Genomic DNA, 24,452 nt, shown 5'->3' on the forward strand with positions numbered 1-24,452 from the left:
GAAAAATTTGTTAACAACAAGTATAAATTTAAGTGTCTGAGAGTCATTTTCGGAAGTATTTGTATGGAACGTAGCCATATATGGAAGTGAAACATGGATGATACATAGTTTGGACAAGAAGAGAATAGAAGCTTTCGAAATGTGGTGCTACAGAAGTATGTTGAAGATTAGATGGGTAGATCACATAACTAATGAGGAGGTGTTGAATAGAATTGGGGAGAAGAGAAATTTGTATCAGAACTTGGAGACCAAGAGATGAATACACTAAACAGATTCAGAAGGATGTAGGTTGCAGTAGGTACTAGGAGATGAAGAAGCTTGCACAGGATAGAATAGCATGGAGAGCTGCATCAAACCAGTCTCTTGACTGAAGACCACAACAGCAACATACCTGCAATTCACCTGGAAGTCATTTTGTAGGTAAGTCAGCCATTTCTTCAATAGTTTTACAATTACAGATTTTCTTCTTGGGACATTGCAACGTTTGTCTTCAGAGACAGGGACAACGTCAAGACTGCTATACATTTAATCTTTCAGCCTTTTTTCTGGAAGAGACACACACCATAGTGCCTCAAGAAGTTTGGTGTAAATTCTAGAAACACTCGGCCTTCAACCGTCTCGAACACCCGACAATTTAGGTACGAGTGCGGGAGAGTGAGAATGTTTCTACTGATCCACCTGTTTCTATTTGCACGTCGGAAGTTTGTTATTAGAAGATTGTAAGAGAGGCAAGTCACTGACGACAACAAGTATTTGCCGCCAGCATCACAGAAGACATGAGGAGAACTCAACAAATAATTATGTCGTATTCTTTGATGTGTTAGAGTCTGTGGTGATTGTAAAAAGACTATTAAATAGTTGAAGATAGAATGCTATGCACATTCATGTATTGGAATCGCTTGTCACTAGAGACTTTTAAATTACTTTATGTCTTGGACTCTGAGAAGTCAAGACGCATGTTTATATTTTCATATGGTTTTTAAACCAACTCTTATGTCTCAATGTATTTAATGTTTTCTAAAGCTCAAGTTATGAGTAAGACAACGAAGATATTTATATGTCTAAGAAGAGAATTTTGTTCTGCATAGCAGTTCTAGTACATCATTAATCAATGAGAAGTTGACACTAAAGTTCATATGTGTGAACAATAGCTTACAGACACCACTCGCAGACAAGAGTAACTGATTCTTCACCATTTGCCGTTCCATAGGCGTTGCTAAGATTTTTCTTCAGGGGCTTCAAAGTGGAAGGTGAGAATGTCCGTTCTGTAGGAGATGTTTAACATCATACCTCCTCTGGCTTCTCACTCAAGTACCGGCGAAGTAGGGGTCCTGGGGAAGGGGGGTGGGAAGGGTCTTTGGGGCTATCTTCTTTCTCTTCTTCAATCTTAGCAACCAGTTCTATTTTATCCTTTCTTAATTCTCACTTGAGTACCGGCTTATCTTTCCCTCTTTCCATATGCATATATTTCTATCGATGAAGTCCTCCTTATTTTCCGTGGTTTGCAATAACTTTCAACTTATTTCATATAAGTATGCTGAAGAATCAGGATACACACACACACACACACGCGCACATCTACATACACTTAAACACAAACAGAAGAATTATGAATTAGAAACCTAAAGTGATGTCAGATCTGCCAAGGGATTTGGGGAATAAAGATATATGTACATCTGAATCGCTGCACATATTACATTGTTGATATGAGACGGTTCTGCATCATTATTTTTTGTTGCTCTCAAATGTATATTTACATGTGCTGTGCTAGTCCTTTGAGAAAAGGCACAGTATCTACTGGGAGTTGGTAAATAAAGTAGACATAGCAACTTCTATGTGTGGGCATGATGTCTGTCTATATGGTAAAAGTGAGGAGTGAAAGATGACTCTAGGGTATTAGATGTAAAGTATTAGGAAGTGGAATAGAAGCGTAAAGTAGATTTGTAATTTTACCAGAGAATATTTAAGAATAGTATTCATTAAGATGTATGCTAGGGCAATGAACCAGGAGGACTACTGAAGAAAAATATGGAGGGCGCACTCGACATTATTGGACAAGAAAAAGGGCAGATAGGCAGACCTATGAAAGGCTGACCTATACTGCACAGGCAGGGGCACCAAGAAGGGGATTGACCAGTACCATAGGGGTATAAGAATAAGAAAGGGACGTACCTACCAAAACGTAAGGAGAAAGGGTATCCATGGATCAACCCACGTAAGATATAGTTACTATTCCTAAAGGGTAAAAGGGAAGTATGTGACAGAAGTAAAATGTTTAAAGAGATAAGTCTGGTAAGTTTGAATTCTATGCAGCACTAGCATTTTTACATTTTAGACTTACAAGTGTCAGAAGAAGGGAACACTTTATTCTACCCAGAGTTACATAAGTAATGAATAAGTACATACTTAGGAAAAGTAGTACATGAAGTAAGAGCAAAGCAGTGGAGTATTCATGAGTTATGTGCACCTGGAATTTATGATTGGAAGAGGAACAGAAAACAAAGATTTGGTACTCAGGAGTTTTTTTAGATTGAAAAGAGCTAACTCCAACATGGATTGAAAGGTTCATGTTTTGTAATAGTGGTAAAATATGCACAGTTGTTAGTAAAAAGAGAGGTACTGTCAAAAGATTTGAATTGTCTTGTGTAATATTATTGTACATAATGAATATGTATAAAATATCGCGTGTTCGAGCTAAGGGGAGGGATATGTAGTGCCTCAAGAATTTCGATGACTCAACCTTCAACTGGCTCGGATACCTGATATTTTACGTACAAGTGTAGGAGAGTGAGAACGTTTCTACTGATCCACCTGTTTCTATGTGCAGGTCGGAAGTTTGTTATTAGAAGACTGTAAGAGGGGTGAGAGACGGATGACAACAAGTTTTTGCCGCTAGCGCCACAGAAGACATGAGGAGAACTCAACGAATAATTATGTCATATTCTTTGATATGTTAGTGTCTGCGGTGATTGGAAAAAAAGACTATTAAACAATTGAAGATAGATTGCTATGGACATTCATGTACTGGATTTGCTTGAGACTAGAGACTTTTAAATTACTTCATGTCTTGGACTGAGAAGTCAAGACGCATGTTTATATTTCATACGGTTTTTAAACCAACTCTTATGTCTCAATGACTTAATGTTTTCTAAAGCTCGAGATACGAGTGAGACGACAAAGATATTTATATGTCTAAGAAGAGAATTTTGTTCTGCATAGCAGTTCTAGTACACCGTTAATCAATGAGTAAGTTGACACTAAAGTTCATATGTGTGATCAATAGCTTACAGAAATACGATGATGATATTTTTTGTTGCGGAAAACGTTAGAACACACACACACACACACACACACACACACACACACACACACACACAGAGCCACTGTGGGTGGAAACAGATGGTGTGTGTGTGTGTGTGTGTGTGTGTGTGTGTGTGTGTGTGTGTGTGTGCGCGCATGGGCGTTCTATTTTAGAAGAAGATGCTTTGTTCAAAAGCTTAAATGTATAGCAGTCTTTTCGTTGTGCCTGTCTGCAACTCAACGTCTCCTCTATATGATCAGTCTATCCTTTTCATAATAGTGTACGCCAACAGGTTCCATTGTTCCTGATATATATTCCTGTGTATTTTGTCGGAGTGCATCTTTACAATGGGTACCCAAAGTTATGACTGTCACTTCAAAAAAATAAAGTTATGCGTTTAATTTTTTTGTTTCTTTGCAGGTACACATCTACAGACATCTTATACAATGAAATGTGTGTCCCACAGCATTACAGCATGACACTAGAAGAGCAAAGACAAAATGGGACAGACCATTGATAAAGTGGAGAATTGTCTGAAGTCATCTGGACTAGCCCAAAACACCTGCAACATTTCTGCTGCTGCTGAAAAATAACTGCACGATACTCCACTTTATTAATGGTCTGCACAATTGCGTTATTGTTCCTCTAGCAGCCTGTAAAGTACTATGGTGCAGGCATTTAGTGCGTAACAAATACCTGCAAAACAAAGAAAAAGATTACACTGATGAGCCAAATCAATCTCTCTCTCTCTCTCTCTCTCTCTCTCTCTCTCTCTCTCTCTCTTCTTAGGGCATAAAAACAAACCATGTCAAAACTGTAGAACATGAAGATAGAGAGATGAGTTAAAAACGACAACACGTCAAGTGCAATTGACAGAAAAACAGGGATGTGCAGAAAGGTCTATAAAACACGCCATAGTAAAACGGAAGTCCAGAACTAAAAATCAAATGGCCTTTGCCATATCGCTACAATGCATAAAAAGTAGAATGCAGTTGACAGCCCACTCATTGTTCACTAAGACGGCCGATAACTCAGATGGCAAACACCAACCGGGAGCATAAGTGGTTAAAAAAAGGGCATTCCATTACGAAACGGCGGACAGTCAAAAGTTGGGTACAAAGTGGTGGGGGAGAACCACTTAACAAATGGCAATGGCTAAAAAGACAGTACCCAATACGCAACCTAGTTAGAATGAACTCCTCGTGGGGAAAGGGCCAAGAGGAGGCCGTCCAAGCTGCTGGGAGAGACATAATAACACGGAGCTTGTTCCCATGAAAGGAGGATCAAAGGTGATGCCAAAGCGACACAAAGCTGACTGACGGCAACTCAGAGATAATCGAAGGGAATGTAAGAACTAGCTGGCTGAGGTACAAGGATTGCAGTCTTGGCAGCAGTGTCAGCAGCCTTGTTTCCTGTCAGACCGATATGACCAAGAACTGACACAAAAATCACAGTGGCTCCATCAAGAGTGGGCAAGTGACAGCTTTCCTATACCCATTGCATTAAGGGATTGATGGCGTGCAGCACACAGAGGCTTTAAAGGGCACTGTGTGAGAGTGAGCAGATGAGACAATTGAAAAGCCTGTGTCGCCAAATGTACTCTGTGGCCTGATACAGGACAAACAGCTCTGCTGTAAATACTGAGCAGTGCTCCGGAAGCCGATACCAAAAAACGTCAGCGCCAATGACAAAGGCACACCCGACATCATGGTCAGTAAGAGAGCCATCAGTGTACACAAAGGTACAGTTTAAAGTTCTGTGCAGAGGCTGCAAAACTGAAGGCAATAGGTTGAGCTGGAGTAGTGGTCTTAGGAAGCGAATGAAGGCCAAGGTGAACATGAGTCGCCACATGAAACCGAGGTGGTGAAGGGTTCACACCCACCCCGAAAGTTGCAGGTAACACGAAGTTAAGCTGCTGCAGCAAGAGCCGAAAGTGAACTCCACAATGTAACTGTGACAAGGGACACGCCCCATACTGGCGATCAAGGTAGTTATTGAAGGAGGCAGCATAGGATGAGTGGCCATGTATGGCAGACAAATGGCATGCATATCTGCTAATAGAAAGTCACAGAGGTAGGACAGTAGTAGTTCAGCAGCTTCTGCAGACAGACTCTCAAACAGGCTAGTGTAAAAGGCACCAGTAGCCAAACAGATGTCACGATGGTGGGTAGTACTGAGATGGTGTAAGAGGGATAGACATGCAGATGCATAAACGAAGTACCCATAATCTAGTTTCGAATGGACGAGGAAACAATTCAAACAGAGGTGGGTGGTTTGATCTGCACCCCAGGAAGTACCATTGAGGACATGTAGAACATTATGGGACTGCATACAGCTGGCTGCCGGACAAGACATGTGGGAGGACCAAGAAAGTTTTCTATCGAGCATGAGTCCCATGAATTTTGAAGTCACAGTCTGGGATTTCTGCAGAAAACCATTCACAACATGGGTAGACAAAGTGACAAGATGATCAACTGCAGAATGGTGCACTTGAAATCCACACTGTACAGTGGTTAGTAAATTGCGAGACTCAAGCCACCACACCAGCCAAGCATGAATCATATGTTCCATTACCTTGCAAACACGGCTGGTGAGAGAAATGGGATGGTAGCTAGAAGGAAGGAGTTTGCCATCACCAGGTTTAGATATGGGTATGATGATGGTTTCACGCCAGTGTCTGGGAAACGTGCCCTCTGCCCAGATACAGTTGTACGTATTAAGCAGAAAGTGCTTGTCCACAAGAGAAAGGTGCTGCAACACCTGAATGTGAACAGTGTCTGGCCTTGGGGCGGAGGATTGAGATGAAGTGAGAGCATGATCTAGCTCCCTCATAATAAAGGTGGCATTGTAACACAATTCTGAGATGAGGAGGGTATTGCCCAAGCCATCTATGCTCATTTCTGATGGAGGAAGGCAGGGTGATAGTTGGAGGAAATTGAAATCTCCACAACATTGCGGTCCAATGTGTTGGAGATAACAATAGGGTCCCCGATGACTTTGTCTGCTACTGTCAGGCCAGAAATTGGGGAATGGATCTTGGTCCCAGAGAGCCATTGGAGGTTGCCCCACACGACAGATAAGGGAATGGAAATGTTAAAAGAACTAGTGAATGAAATCCAGCTAGCTTTTTTGCTATCCTGAAGAAACAATGACACTGTGTATGTATCAGTTTATAATGAATGCAGTTTGCCATCATAGAATGATGGTTAAAATGCGGAGAGCCATCTCCAGGCACAAATTGCATCACAGCATGCCTCAGTTCACAAAGGAACCACGACACGGCAAGGTAAAATGGAAGTGCAAGGAATGGAATGTTCTGCAGCGGTAGGGATAAGGTTTGTAAGATATTCTATCTGGTCATCACAACTTGGGAAATGTTGTTCATTGAAGGTCATCAGGGAAGAGTAAAGCCTCCAGTCAGCCTTAGCAAGCTGCCATTTGGGTATGCACAGAGGTGGGGTAGGAGTCAGCAAACGGACAGTACATGGGAAATAGTCACTTGAGTAGGTACCAGAGAGAATGGACCACTTGAGACAATGGACAAGCTGGGCAGTGCAGAAGGATAGGTCCAAAAGGGAGTAAGTGTGCGTGGTGTCTGAAAGGAACATGGCTGCTCCTGTGTTAAGGCAGAAGAGGTTAAGTTGATTATGAAGGTTAGCCAAGAGGGCACCTCTCAAACAGGTTCTGGGAGAACCCCAAAAGGGATGGCGTGTACTAAAGTCACCAAGCAACAGAAAGGACTGAGATAGCTGCCCAATAAGCTGGAGGAAGTCTGCCCTGGTGACATCTTATGACAGAGTACAAGGAAAAAGGTCAAGTGAGGAAAGAAAAGGTGAACTGCAACAGCTTGATGGTGCGTAGTGAGAGAGGTGGGTTAACTATGAATGTCATCCTGTATGAGCAGCATGACTCCCCCATGAGATCGAATGCCGACCTCGGGAGGAAAGTCAAAACGGACTGGGAAGAAATGCAAGAACTCAAAACGGTCATGAGCATGCAATTTTGTTTCCTGGAGGCAGAGAACAAGTGGATGCAGCGATTCTAAGAGCACCCATAAATCCTTTTTGTTGGATCCCTGGTCACGAACGTTCCATTGGACAAGAGTCATGACGAGGAAAAAATGAAGGGGTGTCATCTTGGCAGCTGCCGAGTGCCAGCCTTCGAAGAGCCGCTGCGACAAGGCACAGAGACAGGAAGATCCTGCTATATGAGGTCTGCAGAAGCGTTGACATTCTTCTGCTGTCAGCCTGTGGAGTCCAGGGCAGAAAAACGGTTGGTGGTGCACACCGGTGACACAGAGGTTGGTCGGGCGAGGGTATGACGTGGTGACACCGTCGAAGAGGATCTTCGAGTTGACAAAGGAGAAAAACCATTTGCCTTTATATGACTTCTTTGAGCCTTTCAGGTTATTAGACTTTTCCGGCCTGTTGTATGTGTAGTTGCTGACTTTGCCCCATGAAGCAAGAGTTTGGTGGTATGTTGCACAGCTGGAACAGGAGACGGGGATGCTACCAAGACATTGGGCAAATTCACAACTGTGGTGCTAAATTTGAGGTCGTGTGTCTGTGTGGCCATGTCTTTCGTGGAGCGGGATGTAGCCAGAACAGTACTGTAGGTAGCAGATAATAGAATGCAGGGTTTCCGACTAGCCAACAAATCGCGAGCGACCGGGTAAGGCACTTCTTTCTTTACCCGGATCTCCTGGACAGCCCGCTCATCCAGATACAGGGGACAATCGCGGGATGAGGTGGCATGGTCACAATTGCAGTTGATGCAACAGGGAGAAGGACATGACAATTGCCCTTATGAGCATCCCCACAACAGGTTTCACATTTGGCAGGGTGTCATCAACAGGACTCTCGAGTGTGGTTTTAACAATGACACTGGTAGCAGTGCATCAGGTTTGGAATATACGGTCTAACTGTGATAACTTCATAACCTACTTCGATCTTTCACGGAATAACTACTCTATCAAAAGTGTGTAAGGGAGGGAGGGAGGGGGGGAGAGAGAGAGAGAGAGAGAGAGAGAGAGAGAGAGAGAGAGAGAGACCATGTGGGCACTAAGGAGGCATCTACTTTTTTCATCACCTGATGGATGGCAATGTCACCCTGATCAGAGAGGTATGTTTGGATTTCTGCCTCAGTCAGGCCATCGAGCAGCCTATTGTAAATAACACCACAGGAAGAATTCACCGTTCGATGGGCCTCAACACAAACAGCATAGCCATCGAGGAGCGAAGCTGCAAGCAGTTTTTGTCCTCGAGAATCCGTAGTAGTCTCCAAAAGCACAGTGCCTTTGCATAAACGAGAGCAGAATATCACAGGGCCAGCAACTGTGTCAACACCTTTCTGAATAATAAACGGATTTACCACTGCAAAGGATGGATCGTCTTCAGTACGTGAAACCACGAGGAACTGTGGTGCAGCTGGGAGAGTCTTTGAATCATTAGCCTCATTCCGTTTATGTTTTGTAGCCAATGACTGTGAAGATGATTGGCTCATTGTGAGAAAATCCCCCACGATTTCCAGCATTTCCGATGGCATGCTCCTTCCAACTGGGGGCTCCTTCAGAAGGGAATGCACCCACCTTAGGTGATTGTTCACATCTCAGGTCACACCTCCCAGACACCGGACAAAGGGACCAATCGGCAATTTGGGAAGGTAGCAGCTCAGGCAAATACCCCTCCCTGCACCTGGCCTGTAACAGGGGATACACGTGAACCTTTTCTGTCGACCCAGGGCTGGGAATTACACGTTACCCAATCACCTGTTACATGCCAGATGTGCAGGCCAGCCTTCAGGAGTGCACAGGGAAGAGGAAGAAAAAGAGGAACTTCAAACAGTGAAGCAGAGGAAAGATAGAAGGTACACAAAGAAAGAAAAAAAGGAACAGTGGAGAGTATTCTGCTACCGAGTACCGAAAATGCGGAATACATTGCCAAAAACAGCCCAGACATGTTCCCCAAGAGAGGGGAAAAAGAACATCAAGAGGACAGACATGCAGCATGGAAGGGAAAAGATGCTGTAAAGGCTGGGGCCCCATGGCAGCCAAGTACAAACTCGTCAAAGAGCAACGAGTCCCCTGGGGGGCTAAAAATCTTGTTTGTTCATCTTTGGAATGAAATACATCACTTATACTGCGTATCAGGGATCCTACAGTTTGTTAGTATGTTTGTGGCATTAGATGTATACACACAGGTCACGTAATCTGCATAAATAATGAACCGCTGATTTTAGTACACAGTGATGGGTTCCATATGATTTATATCAGCAAATTTGGTTGCTGTGACATCAATATGAGTTCACTATAATGCTCTGCAAGCCAGTTTAGCTTGGTTATGGCCCTGAGATATTGACAATTATACTGCTGAAAGATGACATCTCTGTCAGGGAAGACGTCTAGCACGCAGGGGTGCAGGTGGTTCACACATGTCAGCGTGTCTTTGACTACTGCCAAAGGTCCCATGCAAGCACAGGAGAATGTCTCCCATAGCATAATACTGAACCCACCAGACTGCATCTGTGGTACGCTGCGTGTTTTGAACTGGTGTTCACGTCAATGACGGCATTTGTGGAGACAACCTTCAACTTAGTGTAGCAAAAATGTGATTCACCCAAGGAGCCAACACGTTTCCATTGATCAACAGTCAAATCCTGATGGTTCCGGCCTACTGATGTTGTTGTGTCAACATAGGAATAAGTAGGGGTGGTCTGCTGTGGAGCTCCATATTCAACAATGTACAATGAGCGGTGTACTCCGTAATACTTTTGCATGCATCAGCATTGTGTTTTTTCAGCAGAGGTGCCATGGATCACCACCTACCCTAGGTTACAGAGCAGAGAAGCCTCTGAAATCCATGCTCTGTAAAGAGTTGTGGATGTCGAACTATTTAGCACCTAGGGGTGTTATCGCTGTCCTTCAAACTCTTTCCGTAGATGCTTATGACAGTAGCTTCGCTGTTTTCAAGATAATCATTCACAGGCTCTGCATGATGATAATCTGCTCTTCGTCAAAGTCACTTATCTCAATGGATTTCCCCATTTGCAGCTTACACCTTCAATAGCATGACCCCCGTCTTGTGTCAGCTTACATACTTTTGTAACTGGGTCACATGCCCGCAAGGTCATCAGGTGACATCCAATGTTGCAGTGGGCAGTAGTCATAATGTTTTAACTTAACAGTGTATTATGTTTATTTTTTTTGAGGCGATGCTTAAACTTTATGAATATCCCTCATTCTTAACATGTAATAACATTACCATCTCATAACTTTTCTGAATAGTACACATTGTTCGATAAACCACTTTCTTCGTGTCAATTCTTTCTAAATAATCTTAGTGAATCACTATGACTCTTTTACACAGTGTTTTACCTTAATTAATTAAAATCATCTGATGTGGCCATTCACGATCAAATAACTAGGGAATTCAACAGCTACAGTACCTGAAAATGCTGGTCACAAGTGCTATAAAATATCAAAGCCTAATAACTATTATAAATTAGCAGTGGATAATAGATCAAATTATTATTTTCTTGCTACAAGTAACTAGAAGTTTGAGCAATTATTTACCATCAACTACAATTAACTTTTACTCACCAATCCAAAGAGATCGAGAATAAGATTTCCATGTTTTCGTACAATGTTAAATGCCTGGCAACACAGATCAACGAAGTGGTGGAATTTTGCTGTAGGCTTGTCACCACCGTTAATAACATATGCCATATCCGACGTGAGAACAAAAGGAGTTCGATCCCTAGAAAAGGTTTTGAAAAAAACACGTGTTTAATACACATTCCAACAGAAACCTCCTGACTGCAATTACAGGAACTCACTTTACAGAAACTTACCGCTTAAAGTTTCCAAACATTTGTGCATCACCAAGAAATTTTCCAAAGTCAATATGAAACAAATGTCCTGATGTTTTTAGCATTATGTTGTCATTGTGCCTATCACATATTCCCAGAATATATGTTGCAACACTATAACCAGCACAGGATGCTGAAACAAACATAATAAATTAATGGTATTCCGGAAGCAAAAAATTTCAGGTGTAATTATTTTTGTTTCTTTCATTCCGCTAAGAGACGGAAATAATATTCAGTTGTAATGAACATGCAGTAGTTGCGGCATTCCAAGAATGGAATGCATTGTGCTTTATCTCAAAATGTAATGGAAGAAAGAATCAGTAACATGTTTTTAAAAATATGTTTCATCAAGTATTTCATAAGGGGGTGGGGGTGAAGTTGTTTTTGAATTAAACTATATGAACTACTGCAACATCCAATAGAGGCATTTAAAAAATTTTAAAACATGGTTTATTACAGTCTAATTCTTTCTACATGCTGCATGTTCGAACAATGTTAGTTTCAATTACTATTGATTAGCACAACTCCTAAACAGATTGTGCAAGAACAAATATGCCTCTATTAAATAAGTACTGTCCGTCATTAAACAAAATTCACTTAATGCTGTGATGGAAGCAAGGCATAACTGACAGTGTGTGAATGGGAAGAGCTTCATTAAATGACAGATTCCTTATTTTTGTTTTATATTGCAGTTTAAAATGCCCATCATCCAAGGAAAATTTGGTAATTAATTTGTCTCTCATCTTTGTTTTCAGAATTTAATTAAATATGTTTGACACACACAAATAGTTAGCCAAAGTTCCTGAAGTGAGATTGGGATGGAGAGAAAGTAGGGTAGTGGGTAGTAGGAGAAAATACTGTGGATACATTCTGCATGAAGCATTATTTGGTACTGCCAAAAAAAAGCCTAAGAACAAGTCAAACCTCAAAAATTGTTGAAGAATTTAGGGATACTGTTATATGCACTTGGCACTGTCCACAAATTGTACACCATGAAGAACCCCACTTCTATGTCATTTGACTGACTACTGAAGTTCACTGCATTACCTTAAGGCTCTATTATGAGTAACCCTGAAGAGCTTTAACAAGTTCTAATGACGTATTTGAATAGACTAGGGAGTGCTTCACATTTCATCATGGTTATATTCGCCATTAAGACATAAAAACAGCCAGAATACATAGTATTCATGCATGAAGTTTAGCTAAACAATATATTAGGAAGTTATTACTTATGGTACAAAAGATATAAAGTGATCAGTATGAAGAAAGAACAATCTGGCCCATATTTTAAGTTTATGAAGATTACCAGTGGAAGTTTTAATCCATTTTGTAGAACCCAGTGCAAAATTTAAACTCAAGGCACAAGGGAAATCAAAGAAAGCACTGCTTTTTTCTTATATTATTCTATATATGTTTGTTCTTAGAAGAGTATACCCTCCGAGTATTTAAGAACAGAATTTGTACACAGGTACACTCTCAAAATCCAGATATCCTTGTAATTTATGGAAGTATTGACCATAAGGTATATTAATGATTTATTTAGGATTTTAAAAGATTCACACTATCTTACAAAATGCCCATAGAAAGTTCATTAATAAGTCAAAACACTTTGTAATGCTGCTGGGCATATCGTGGATCAAACGATATAATTATACACAAATCTGGCGGGGTTGCTAGGTGCAGTGCAGAGTAATACATCTGCCTGTGCCAGGTCACATGTGTAAACAACAATAACGCATTTGCGGACAACCGCAAACTGCCTTTGCTTGCTTGTTTAAGCTCACCAATCTGTAGTACCACATACCATCCAGTGGACTTACTTTTATGATCATCTTGTGATAGATGGCTGCTTTCTGGACACTGATTTGGATCTCATTACACCCCACCACTGATGTCTGGCTTACTATTTTCCTAATGCGATGCTTTATGGGCTCTCCACCCAGCCGCATGTCATGCCATGCCATGCCATATGTGTTTACTGAGGGAGTGGTTCATATTTTAATGCTTCCAGTCAGACAAACTTAGTGTTCTTCAGCACAAATGTTTGACTTATTCAGTAAATTTCCACAGTGTTATGATGGCTTTGTTCCTATTCTGCTCAGGAAGAAGGAAAGAATATTAGGGTTTAATGTCTCATTGACAACGGGGTCATTAGAGACAGAGTTCAGGAAGAACAATATCATTAAGGCTTTTGTGACCACTTGTTGACAAACTGCTGTTGGCTTCTGTCTTGGGCCCTTCGGCTCATGTTTATTTGATGAATTTTCTGAAGTTTTGACAGCATAAGTAGCTGGCAAAACATCAGAAAAATCATCAAAACAAAAGTTGGTCAAAGAAACAGACAGGAGCCAACAGACAATTTGTCATTTCAGGATGTGTCACGATCTATTACATCATGTATTTTTGTTTGCATTAATTACTATACAATAAAACCTGTGTTACTGAAGAAACAGATTTACAACACAAATAATGTTATGGTATACCCTTTTTATGCAACAAAAAAACATAAGCCCAAAAATTCAGGCAATTCCCATAAAGGTCAATGCAATATCTGTTTGCAACACAGCATGGGGCTGCTAACAGATACTAAGAAGCTTTTGGAAATGACCACAATTAACTAAACTAAAGAGTGTTGTTCCACATATGGAGAGTATTTCAACAGACTATTAAAAGTTAAAAATTCTGACAAAATTAGTCAAAGTAATGTACCAAAAATTTTGACTAATTTATGCACAAAGGAGACAGGAGATGAGAATAACTGATGACTGACATAAAACAAAAGAATGGTACATACCTGTAAAGTTTGCAACGGCTCTTTCGTATTCAAAAGCTGATGGATTATGTTTGGCTAACCACTCAGCAATAGGACGATCTTTGAATGATCCAGTGAGTCCAAGTTCAACTTGTATCTTTCTTAAAGTTTCTGCATTTGTGACCATTTCTATCATACCTGTAAATATTTTTGCTATGCATTTCAAGTAAGTGAATATTGGATGCAGTAACGAATACAAATGTTTCACAGTATTTAACAGCAAAAGGGATGATAAATCAAATCTTAAACTGACAAATTCCTTCAACCTTGTGACATTCTTGGGTAAAAAGAAGTTTCATTCCTATACTTTAAGCTGATACACACGGAGTGAAGGCTATTCATCATCACTCAGCATAACCTATCTTAGTAGGCTGTGGTGACAAAATCATTCATAGACAGGTTTACTACGAACTCAGGAAGGAAATATTACAGCTTATAAGCAATTCAGTGAACATATGATTACAAAAATGAAAATAGCATCTTCCACAATTTTTAAAACATCAAATTGGGAGGTATATTTCCACAATTTTAGTAACTTCCTTTCATTCCACAACTGAGATGATATATCCATTAAAAATACATACAATCTTTAATAGTTGGCAGCCATGACATCACACACTGATGATTAGGAGATAGGATATGTGAGAAACAGAGGAACTAAAAGTATGTAGTGATGATAAAAATTTGACAGTGAAGAGTTATGAAGAAGACAAGGAAAACTGCACATGCTCATGTTTAAATTTGTTTAAGATAAATATATGATAAACTTGGTCTGGATTTATTTGTTTGCATTTCTACTTCAGTTTAAAGACTAAATTTTGGAGTACTTACTGTTTATATAAAGAATTAACACAGGTTTGATTTTGGTGTGCCTAATTTATAAACATGAGTGTTATACAATGCATTGCCTGCATTATCTTGAATTATGATGAAAAGTTCCTTTGCATGCATACATGCACCTAGGTGACTACAACAATTACAGAATACACAAAATGTGTTTGCAATTGTGAATATGAACTACTACCATCAGCTATATAATGGAATGACAACAACGAAAATATGTGCCGGATCGGAACTTGAACCCGGATTTCCCACTTATCGCAAGTGGTTGCCTTACTACTTGGCTATTTGGGCATGAGTCACAGCCAGACTCAAACTTCCATATGTAGATGTGTGGTAGACGACATGTGGAAGTTTGTGGTCTGGCTGTGAGTCATGCTCTGATAGCCAAATGGTAAGGCGGCCACACATGATAAGCAGGAAATCGGGCACAAATTTTCATCGTTGGCATTCCATTATAAAACTGATGGTCATCCATATTTGCAACTGCAAATACAATTCATGAAAATGGAATAGTTTGAATAATTCTATTAAGAACAAATATAGACTGTTGTGTGTTGAAGGGAGGAACCCACTTCAGTTGTGTAAGAAAAAAAAGGATGCAACAGACCATGAATAATACTAATTTGAGATCTAGGTCAGAATCTGAATTGTGTAGGAAGGTGTTTCACTAAGTAGCAGTAATGGGAGGGGTGTAGACCAACAGGAAAACTTAATATCAGGATACCAGGTCAGAAGTATAGTAAAATCTTAAGTATTATGAAAGCACAGAAAAATTCCGATTATCCAGGTTAATACAGACCAAATACTGCACAAATTACTGAAAAATGTGAAAAATCCATCCAAAATACACGTTTCACAGGAATGTGGTGATTACTGTGCTTACAAAACATGCTACATGTCACATTAGAAAGTTCATTGGATTACATATGCACTGCTCACTGGGAACTGAAAACAGAGTATTTCACAATTATTTGTTTTCTATTCACTTTCAAGAACAGCTTATTTTTCCTTCTTTTTGTTTTTTTTTCATTCACCTTTTCCGTCATGGTCCCTCATCTTCTAGAGAGCAAAAACATCAGTATAGTCAAACAAATTTTGTTGTGCATACTCTAAGCATATCAGTACCTTGATGCGCACAATAATGAGTTTCTACATCACCTCATCTTCACTTTCTTCCTCTCTCAAACACACTTTGTTCACTGTATTTGTGTCACTTAACTGCTCAAATCCTGTTTCGAAAGCATAGTTACTCAATGAGCTGTGCATGTTTTCATCAGTTATGTCTTCACAAGTAGAACTGTGTTTTCTAAATGAAATATTCATTAATTACAATAATACTCAAGGATTAATTTCGTACTTGCTTCAAAAATCAGTGAACTATATGCAGGTATGCCACAAGTCAGGTAATCTAAACACAGACAATCAGGTATTTGGCGTACATAAAATGGTCAAGACAAACAGAGAAAAGGGACTGATTGAAAAATCAAAAGAAAGACTGCTGTCTTAAGTAAAGTGTTTAAAAAATAAAAATAAAACTTTCTATAATGTCTGAAATTAATAATTTGGACAGTAAAATTATTTATTCATGGGCAATAATTAAAAAATAAATTGGGAAATCACTTAAGGAACATGACAACTTTGTTATAAAAGAATGCAGCCAGTCAGTTAGCCAAAACAATTAGTAATCACTTCCTGGAAGTAGATCAGTAGATAAATATGGACAGTTCAACACACAAAGCAATAGAATACATGCAAGAAGCAATACCTATGTCTAGTACATGAAGGCAAAATCATGATTACTCTTCATACTGCCAATGAAATTATAAATGTAATTAACTCCCTCAAAAGCAAAATAACTCATGAAGTTGTTAATATCTCAAGTAAATTAATAAAATCTTATTCTTCACATATGTGCAATATACTCAGTCACATATGCAATACATTCTATCCTGGGTATAATTTAAGACAGACTGAAGTATATTATTATCAGACACCTTTACAAGAAAAGCATTAAGACAGATTTTAATAATTACCAAGAAGTATCACTGCTTATTTTCTCTTCAATGGTACTGGAAAAGAATACGTACACAAAAACCACAGCACATGAAAGGATATCTCCAAAGAAAATGCAATTTTTCAATTCATGAATCAGATTGCACAAATTTAAATGGTGAAGGACTGCCAACAGGTATTTCCTGTGACTTGTCAAAAGCATCTAACTGTGCAGTTCATAGTAATCTCCAAGATAACTTCAAATATTATGTCACCATATCAGAGATCTTGATGGTAACTGGTTTACATCCCATCTAACTAAAAGGATGCAGAGTGTCACATTAAGACACCCAGAGAATGTACACAATGAAACAGGATATTCAGAATGGGGGAAAAATCATTATAGGTATACCACAGGGATGGATATTGATCTGTTATTTTTCTGTTATATAGAGAGTGAATCACCTAAAACTTGCACTGCAAATAATGCGGAAAAGAGAAGTCCTATTGATGTACGGTTTTCACAAAACAGATTGGTACTCAGGGGCTCTTACTGTTAGCCAATAAACTTAGAAGTTATTTCTTGTGAAAACACTTTTTTTTTTAATGGAACAAAGCCTCTTGACACTAACAAACTAAAAGTAGGGTAAATCAGAATGTCAGTGATGTTTTTTGCAGGATTCTAGAGTGAGTCGTCAATGAGATATTGTATTTTGAAAAGTTTCCACACCAGCACTTCTTTGTGGCATTCAACATACATAGCTGCTAGGTGTGATGTTGTTATGTTTGCTTACGAAGTGCTTGTGTATTCCCCGAGTGCACTGTGACTTGCTAGTCAGTCAGTGTGACAGTCCAAGCAGTATGTCATGAGTGTACAATGGGATTTACCACTGCAGAAAAAAGTTAACATGTTCATAGTACGTGGAGAGTGTAGGAAGAACTCAGTTCATTTTTGTACGGTGTTCGCAGAAGGATATCCCAGAAGACATCAACCATCTTGGCAATTATTTAATACCTCTTCCACCATTTATGTGAAAGCAGTAGTGCAACATCTAGACAACATGACAGTACGAAACAAGTTATGAGAAAGGAGGATGAAATTAGTGTTCTTGCTGCTTTTGCAGCTGATCTGCACATTAGCTCCCGTGCAATTGCACAAGGAAGTGGCATGAATCAGGCAAGTGTTGTACACATTCTCCATCGACACAGGTTCCATCCCTGTCGCATCTCTCTCCATCAAGAGCTGCATGTAAACAATTATGAAATCAAGTTAATTTCTGTATATGGGCATGAAGGCATGATACTCCAGATGTATCGTGTTTCTTGTTTGGTGATGAGGCTAAATTTATCAATCAGGACCAGATAAACAATCAAAACATGCACTATTAGTCTGCTGACAATCCCCAATGACTTCCTCAGGTAGAATGTCAACATGTGTGGGATAGTGAATCATCAGCTCATAGGCCTGTGTTTCAGAAACACAACACCGAACACCCACAAGTATCATTGCCTTCTAACACACCATTGTCCATGGATGCTAGAAGACATTCCTCTGCACACTAGAGGAAGCCGTGGTACAAACATGATGGCTGTCCAGCCCACAGTGCACTTAGTATTACAGCATGCCTTCTTGCATTGTTTCCAAATTGTTGGACTGAGCGCAGAGCACTTGTACCTCAGCCAACCTGTTCTCCTGATTTGATGCCTGTAGATTTTTTCTAAAAGATGCTCTCTATAAGGATATACCACCTACACCCAATGGTATGCAATGATGTATTACTGCAGCCTACTTGGACATCTCTGCTGAGATGCTAGCACATATGCAGCAGTCATTCCATACAAGACTGAAAGCACGTATTACCACTGCCAGTGGTCATTTTGAAACAACATGTGATGGAAAATTGTCTTGTTACTGATAAGAATCCACATAATTAATGTATGCACTTGTGCTGTTCTTTAGTGTGTGCTATCACAGGTATTGTACAAGTGACAGTGTGTAAGCTTTTCAAAATATGATATCTCATACATTACTCACCAATCCCATCTGTGAAAACCTCACATCAATAGCACTTTCCATTTCCACAATATCTGTGATGAAAGTTTTAGGCAATTCACCATGTACAAATCATCTGTTTTATTTTTAGATATTCCCGGCATATGATAATTTTGGACTCTTCTAGGTATTCAGCAGGGTAGCATCATCCAAATGATGTGATATTTTGGAAGCTTACTTGTTGCTATCCTCGGGTGGCACTGATAATGACTTATCCCCTGTTGGATGCTGTCATTATATCCAATCCCTCCATCTGTTAGTCACAGACCAGTAGTGCCCAGGCATCGTTCTGGTGATGTGGTTGTGGGAGAAGTTCACCGCCAGAAAACCAGCTGCTATCTTCAGTGTCTGTGCAGCCATTACTAAAGTCAGGACACTGCTGATGGGGAGGAGGCATTTCTATGTGGTATTGTCTCAGCTTTTTGGTCACCCACAGACTGCTTTTGTGTTCTGAGTGTGCTTAAGGATGGGCTCTAAACATCACAAGTAGGAAACTTCTGTCTTTATTTTTAAGTTCATTGTATAGTTAGATCTCTACAAATTCTTTGACAATGTAATTCCAAAATGTGTTAGCCAACAAGGCAGCTTGCCAAAATATCATGCCACCTGTATGAGACCATCCAGCGGAATATCTGAAAGGAGTTCAAATATGTAAATGATTTGCTATCACATATCCAAGAAGAAGAAATAGTTTCCTCTGCTGACAATGTAAGAATTTTAATTAACCCTAACAGAACAATTTCAACACCCAAAAATGTAAATAACATTTTCTTAAAAATTTTTTAACTCTTAACCTGGAAATGCCCTGTTGCTGAACTTTGATAAAACACCAGAAATGCAACTCTTACAACACAGGCCCTCATCATACTATTAAAAATAGTGCACATGAATAAATCAATAAATGAAGTAGTAAGTTCTAAAATATAAACATTTTTATATTGATAAGAGTCTGAACTGGAAGTTACTAGTTACTGCTCATCGGACATCTAAGGTATGCAACTTCTGCATCCGATTTTCATGATGAAAATGTTGAAAAGTTGACAACTTGGCACTTTCAGGATATACATGAGAAAGAAAATCATTCTACTTCATTCAGGCAAAATTTATTACCTCTCTTATGACCTGTAGGAACACATGAGAATGTCACCATTTTCAGATCCAATCCTTCCTTTAGCCACAATTTGTTCATGATACGAACCATCTGAATGGTGAGCATGTCTTGCTGCAAGTCATCCCCAACCTGTAAAAACGATGTCTAATGTGATAATCCAATAACAAATATTTGCTACAATTATAACACAGCCAGCAGAATATTAGATGTTGAAGAATGCACAAAAAACAAACAATGCATGACTTTTTCATAACTAAAAATGCTATTGAAACTGTTCTTTGAAATTCAGTTGGATGGCATTGACCGTATAGTAAAATATTTTGGCATGCTGATTTGATGCTATCCTCAGGCACGGCTGATGACTGAATGGCTTATTCATGTACAGTATGTAACTGTGTTGAGCTGTGTATCCCTGGCCTTACGTGGCTACATGTGGCTCTGTTGGTGAGGCAGATTGAAAGGAGCTTCACCTGAGCAAAAGTCATAGTATGTCTTTGTTGTATCTTCTCATGTCTTCAGTTGGTGTGGTGTGGCATGGCACAGTACAAAAGGGGTCCTTTGGACTCAATGGTGTTGGGTTTTGAGATGGGTCAGACTTAAGTCCCATCCTTGACTATGCAGTTGTCATTTATTTGTTTTGAATCACCAGTGACCGTTTTTCTCCGCGTAGTTAGTATCTAGCTGATGCCTGTGATGTACCAACAGAGCAGCAATTTATGTTTTTAGCTTTTTCTGTTCTTTGTATAGGTTAATTCTTAAATCCCATGTGTAATTTTGTATGTGGCCCCTGGCACACATACCGAGTGTGCACTGGATTTTTTTCCGGCCCAGGATGCTGTTCCCCTATGGAGCTCCAATATGTGTCTAACACCTTTCAGTGAGGGTGGATCCACCATATCAGGTACTGTGTTCTGTTGATCTCTCCTGTACATTATGGATTGTCCAACCTGCGTAAATTTTCCTGAACTGGGATAAAGTACTGTAGACTAACAGTTTTAGGACTCTCAGGTTATCTTTCGCAGAGTCCACCACCAAAGGTTTTGCCTTTGGCTGCGGACAGAAAACACACTTGATGCTGAGTTTCCAGAGGACTAGTCCAATTTTTGCAGCTGACTTTCCAATGTAAGGGCTACAAAATGCATCGTCTGCCGCAGTTGGCAACTGAAGCAGATTTTTATTCTATAAATATGTTCCTCGGTTGTGGGTGTTCATCTGATAAAATATTTTTTTTTCAAATCTAGTGGTTGAGAAATGAGGCGGAGCACAACTGAAAAAACCACACGAGGGTGGGCAGCGGGCAGGCAATGACCTTGAGCGGCAAAAAAGTAAAATAGGAGGGATGAGCAGGGAAAGAACGGATAGTCAGGGCACAGAAAACCAGGAGCTGGGACAGCCAAACCTAAAGGGGAGGGATACCAGCATCAATCAGAAGACTATCGACAGGGCTCTTGTGAAAGGCACTGGTGGCTAAACGGATACCATGATGGAGAACAGGGTCCAAGAGGAGCAGCTTGGAAGGGGCAGCTGACCCATATAAACTTGACAACGGGAGTTCAGACGAGACAGAATTAAAGCCCAAATCATGCCCCATGAGGTATGGCCAAGGAAGTGAAGGACATTGCGTTTACAGAAACAACAAACCTTCAAGTGATGAATATCAGGTGTTGGGTGTTGAAGTAGAACTTCGGATCAGGATGGACCATAGTACGGTAACAGAAATGCACCATCCTCAACTGAAAGGAAGAGAATTGAAAACTGTGCGAGTGTCCACGTGAAAGCACTCTGGATGGCTCCCTGAAGCTGTCGTTCTGCAGAGGCCACTGAGTGGGAGCTAGCCCAAATATAGAAATCATCCACACACAGAACAGGGGTGACCAACAGTCTGGCAGAGGCCACAAGTCCATTAATAGTGGTGAGGATAAGGAGAACACTTGGTACGGAACCCTGTGGAACGCCATTTTCCTGGGTCAGTGGAGAGCCGAGAACGGTGCCAAATCACACTCTGAACAAATAAGGGAATAGAAACTGGCGAATAAAAATCTGGAGGGGGCCCTGAAGAGACCACTCATGGAGCATAAGGAGGATGTGATGGCACCAAGCTATGTTGTAGGCCTTAAAAAGATCAAAGAAAACCACAAAAAGAAGGCCTGTCGAACTACAGTTTCCAACTGAAGCAGATGATCGATCAGAGACTGTCCCTCCTGAAAGCTGTTTTGGTAAGGAGATAAAAGGTCCAAAGATCCAAGGATCCAACCGACAAGCCACCATTTGTTCTAGTAACTTGGCGGGGACATTGATCAGGCTGATTGGCCGGTAACTATCAAAGGATGACTGATACTTGCTGGGCTTCAGGACAGGAACCACGATGCTGTCTCTCCACTGACAGGAAAAAATGCCTTGCAGCAAAATACGGCTAAACACCTGGAGAATACAGTGTCATTGTGAAGGACTGAGGTGTTGAAGCAATTGGTTATGGATAGAATCGGTGCCAGGAGCTGAATTGTGGCAAGAAGAGAGGGCCAGAAGAAGCTCCAACTCAGTATAAGGTTCATTGTAGGATTCCACCTGACAAGGAGTAAAACATTGGTGGGAAGCTGCAGCCCACTGTTTCTGGAAGAGGAAGGAGGCTGGATAGGTGGCCGACGCTGATGCCATCGTAAAATGGGTCGCAAGGTATTCTGCTAGAACTGATGGATCTGTACAAATGCCACCTGGAAGGACAAGGCCAGAGCGGAAGACTGCCACTGACAACCCAGGAGGGTGCCGAGTGCAGCCCACACCCGTAACGAAGGGAAGAAAAATCTAGAGAGGAGACAATGCATTCCAAACATACCCACTTTGTCTGTTTGATTAAATAACAGGCATCGGCGTGAAGATGTTTAAAGATAATAAGACCAGTAGAGGACAGGTGTCACTTACGATGTCACGAGCCATGACAACGATCATGAATGGTGGTGGCAATGGCTGTGCTCCACCGTGGGACTGGCCAATGGGAACAGGGCCCGTCGATCAGGGAACGGCAATTCTGGCTGTGTGGATTATCTTATTGGACAGATCACATAAAACGACATCAATACAACCTGACAAAGAAGGTGTAAACATGGGATGTATAGAGAGACCAACAGCATGGTGGAAAGAACAGCGGGATAACCTGGTCATTGGGAGGCAAGAAGGGTATCACAGATGTCATTGTATGACAGCCAATGTAAGGAAGGAAGAAAGGGAGGGGAAGGGAGTGAAAGATCAATGGTACATGCAGATCTAAAATGAGTAGGGAATGATCATTAAGAAGGAACAAATCATGGTCCACAAGAAACTGGTCAATGAGCTGCCCCCAACTAGACTAAAAGCCAGTGCCCAGCAAAGGGTCATGTGCATCAAAATCCCCAAAGAGGAAGAATGGTGGGGTATGTTGCTGAAGGAGTGCAGTTAGGGCAGCAGGAGTAGGTGGCCTGTGAGGAGGGAGATACAGATTGGAAATCATGACCACAGAGTTCAAAAGGACCCAGACAGCAACTGCTTCCAATGAGGTACAAAGTGGGACTCATGTACTAACAACGTCTGTACAGACCAATGCGCAAACGCCACCGGAAGTCTTCAAACACCCAATCCAGTTCTGAAAGAAAGCACAGAACCCGTAAGGTTCTGTTAGTGAGCATCAGTAAAATGAGATCCCTTGAGAACAACATGCTGCCAAGTAAAAGACAATGAAGTATTGCAACTATGGGAGGTGACGGTAGCACGCATTACAGTTCCACTGCATACGCACAGAGTCGGTATCCTAATGGGTGTTGGATGGGCTGGAGCCAATCACGCCATTGGGTCACCACCCATCACCAATGAGAATGGGATAATACCCTTAAATACGAGGTCAGACTCAAGTTGTGAGGGGGAGATGCCACCTACAAGGGCACCAAGGAGGCCTTGTCCTGGGACTTCTTCTTCTTCTTCTTGTTCTTCTTCTTCTTCTTCTCCTCCTCCTCCTCTTCCAGAGGTTGAGGAGGGCTGAGCATGGAGGGAGAGCAGGCTTCTGCAAGATCCAGAAGGGAATGAGAGCAGGTGACCTTGGGGCGCACAGACTGTGTCTCATGGCCTAGTTGTGGTAGCAGCCATCTGGCCTGAGAGACACCAGGGGGAGGGGTTCAAAGATGGAGCTCTATCATTGGCAGTTGCTGAAGAAGGGGGGACACTTCTCCAGCCAGAGAGGGGGGAGTGGCACGTGGAGGGGCAGGACTGGGGTAAGGAAGAGAGAGGAGAAGGAAGGACATAAAAGAAGCAAAGGTAGAAGTCACCAACACAGGGTGAAATCACCAATATTTCTGATGAGTGTCACAGTAAGATAAATGATCGAGGGACTTATACTCCCTTATCTTCTTTTCCTTCTTATCATCATGGAGTGGTTGTCCACATTCACCACATAGAGGGTTGACCGTACATCGGGAAGACATGTGACTGAAACACAAGTACCGGAAGC

The 24,452-nt window shown here is 41.0% G+C and overlaps 1 protein-coding gene across 2 annotated transcripts in view; it reads right to left on the bottom strand.

The window, feature by feature from the left end:
* The window catches only part of LOC124622081 (phosphatidylinositol 4-phosphate 3-kinase C2 domain-containing subunit alpha), a 242,435-nt gene that overhangs the window by 93,775 nt on the left and 124,208 nt on the right, over positions 1–24,452 (bottom strand). For both annotated transcript variants that reach the window (XM_047147657.1, XM_047147656.1), the window contains 4 exons: positions 19,978–20,107; positions 13,962–14,117; positions 11,150–11,300; positions 10,899–11,055 (listed from right to left, as the gene is read on the bottom strand). In XM_047147657.1, the coding sequence (XP_047003613.1) occupies positions 10,899–11,055; positions 11,150–11,300; positions 13,962–14,117; positions 19,978–20,107 (594 nt within the window). The remainder of the gene's footprint in view (positions 1–10,898; positions 11,056–11,149; positions 11,301–13,961; positions 14,118–19,977; positions 20,108–24,452) is intronic.

This window comes from Schistocerca americana, chromosome 7 (genome assembly GCF_021461395.2).
Source record: "Schistocerca americana isolate TAMUIC-IGC-003095 chromosome 7, iqSchAmer2.1, whole genome shotgun sequence".
NCBI classification, from domain to species: Eukaryota; Metazoa; Arthropoda; class Insecta; order Orthoptera; family Acrididae; genus Schistocerca; species Schistocerca americana.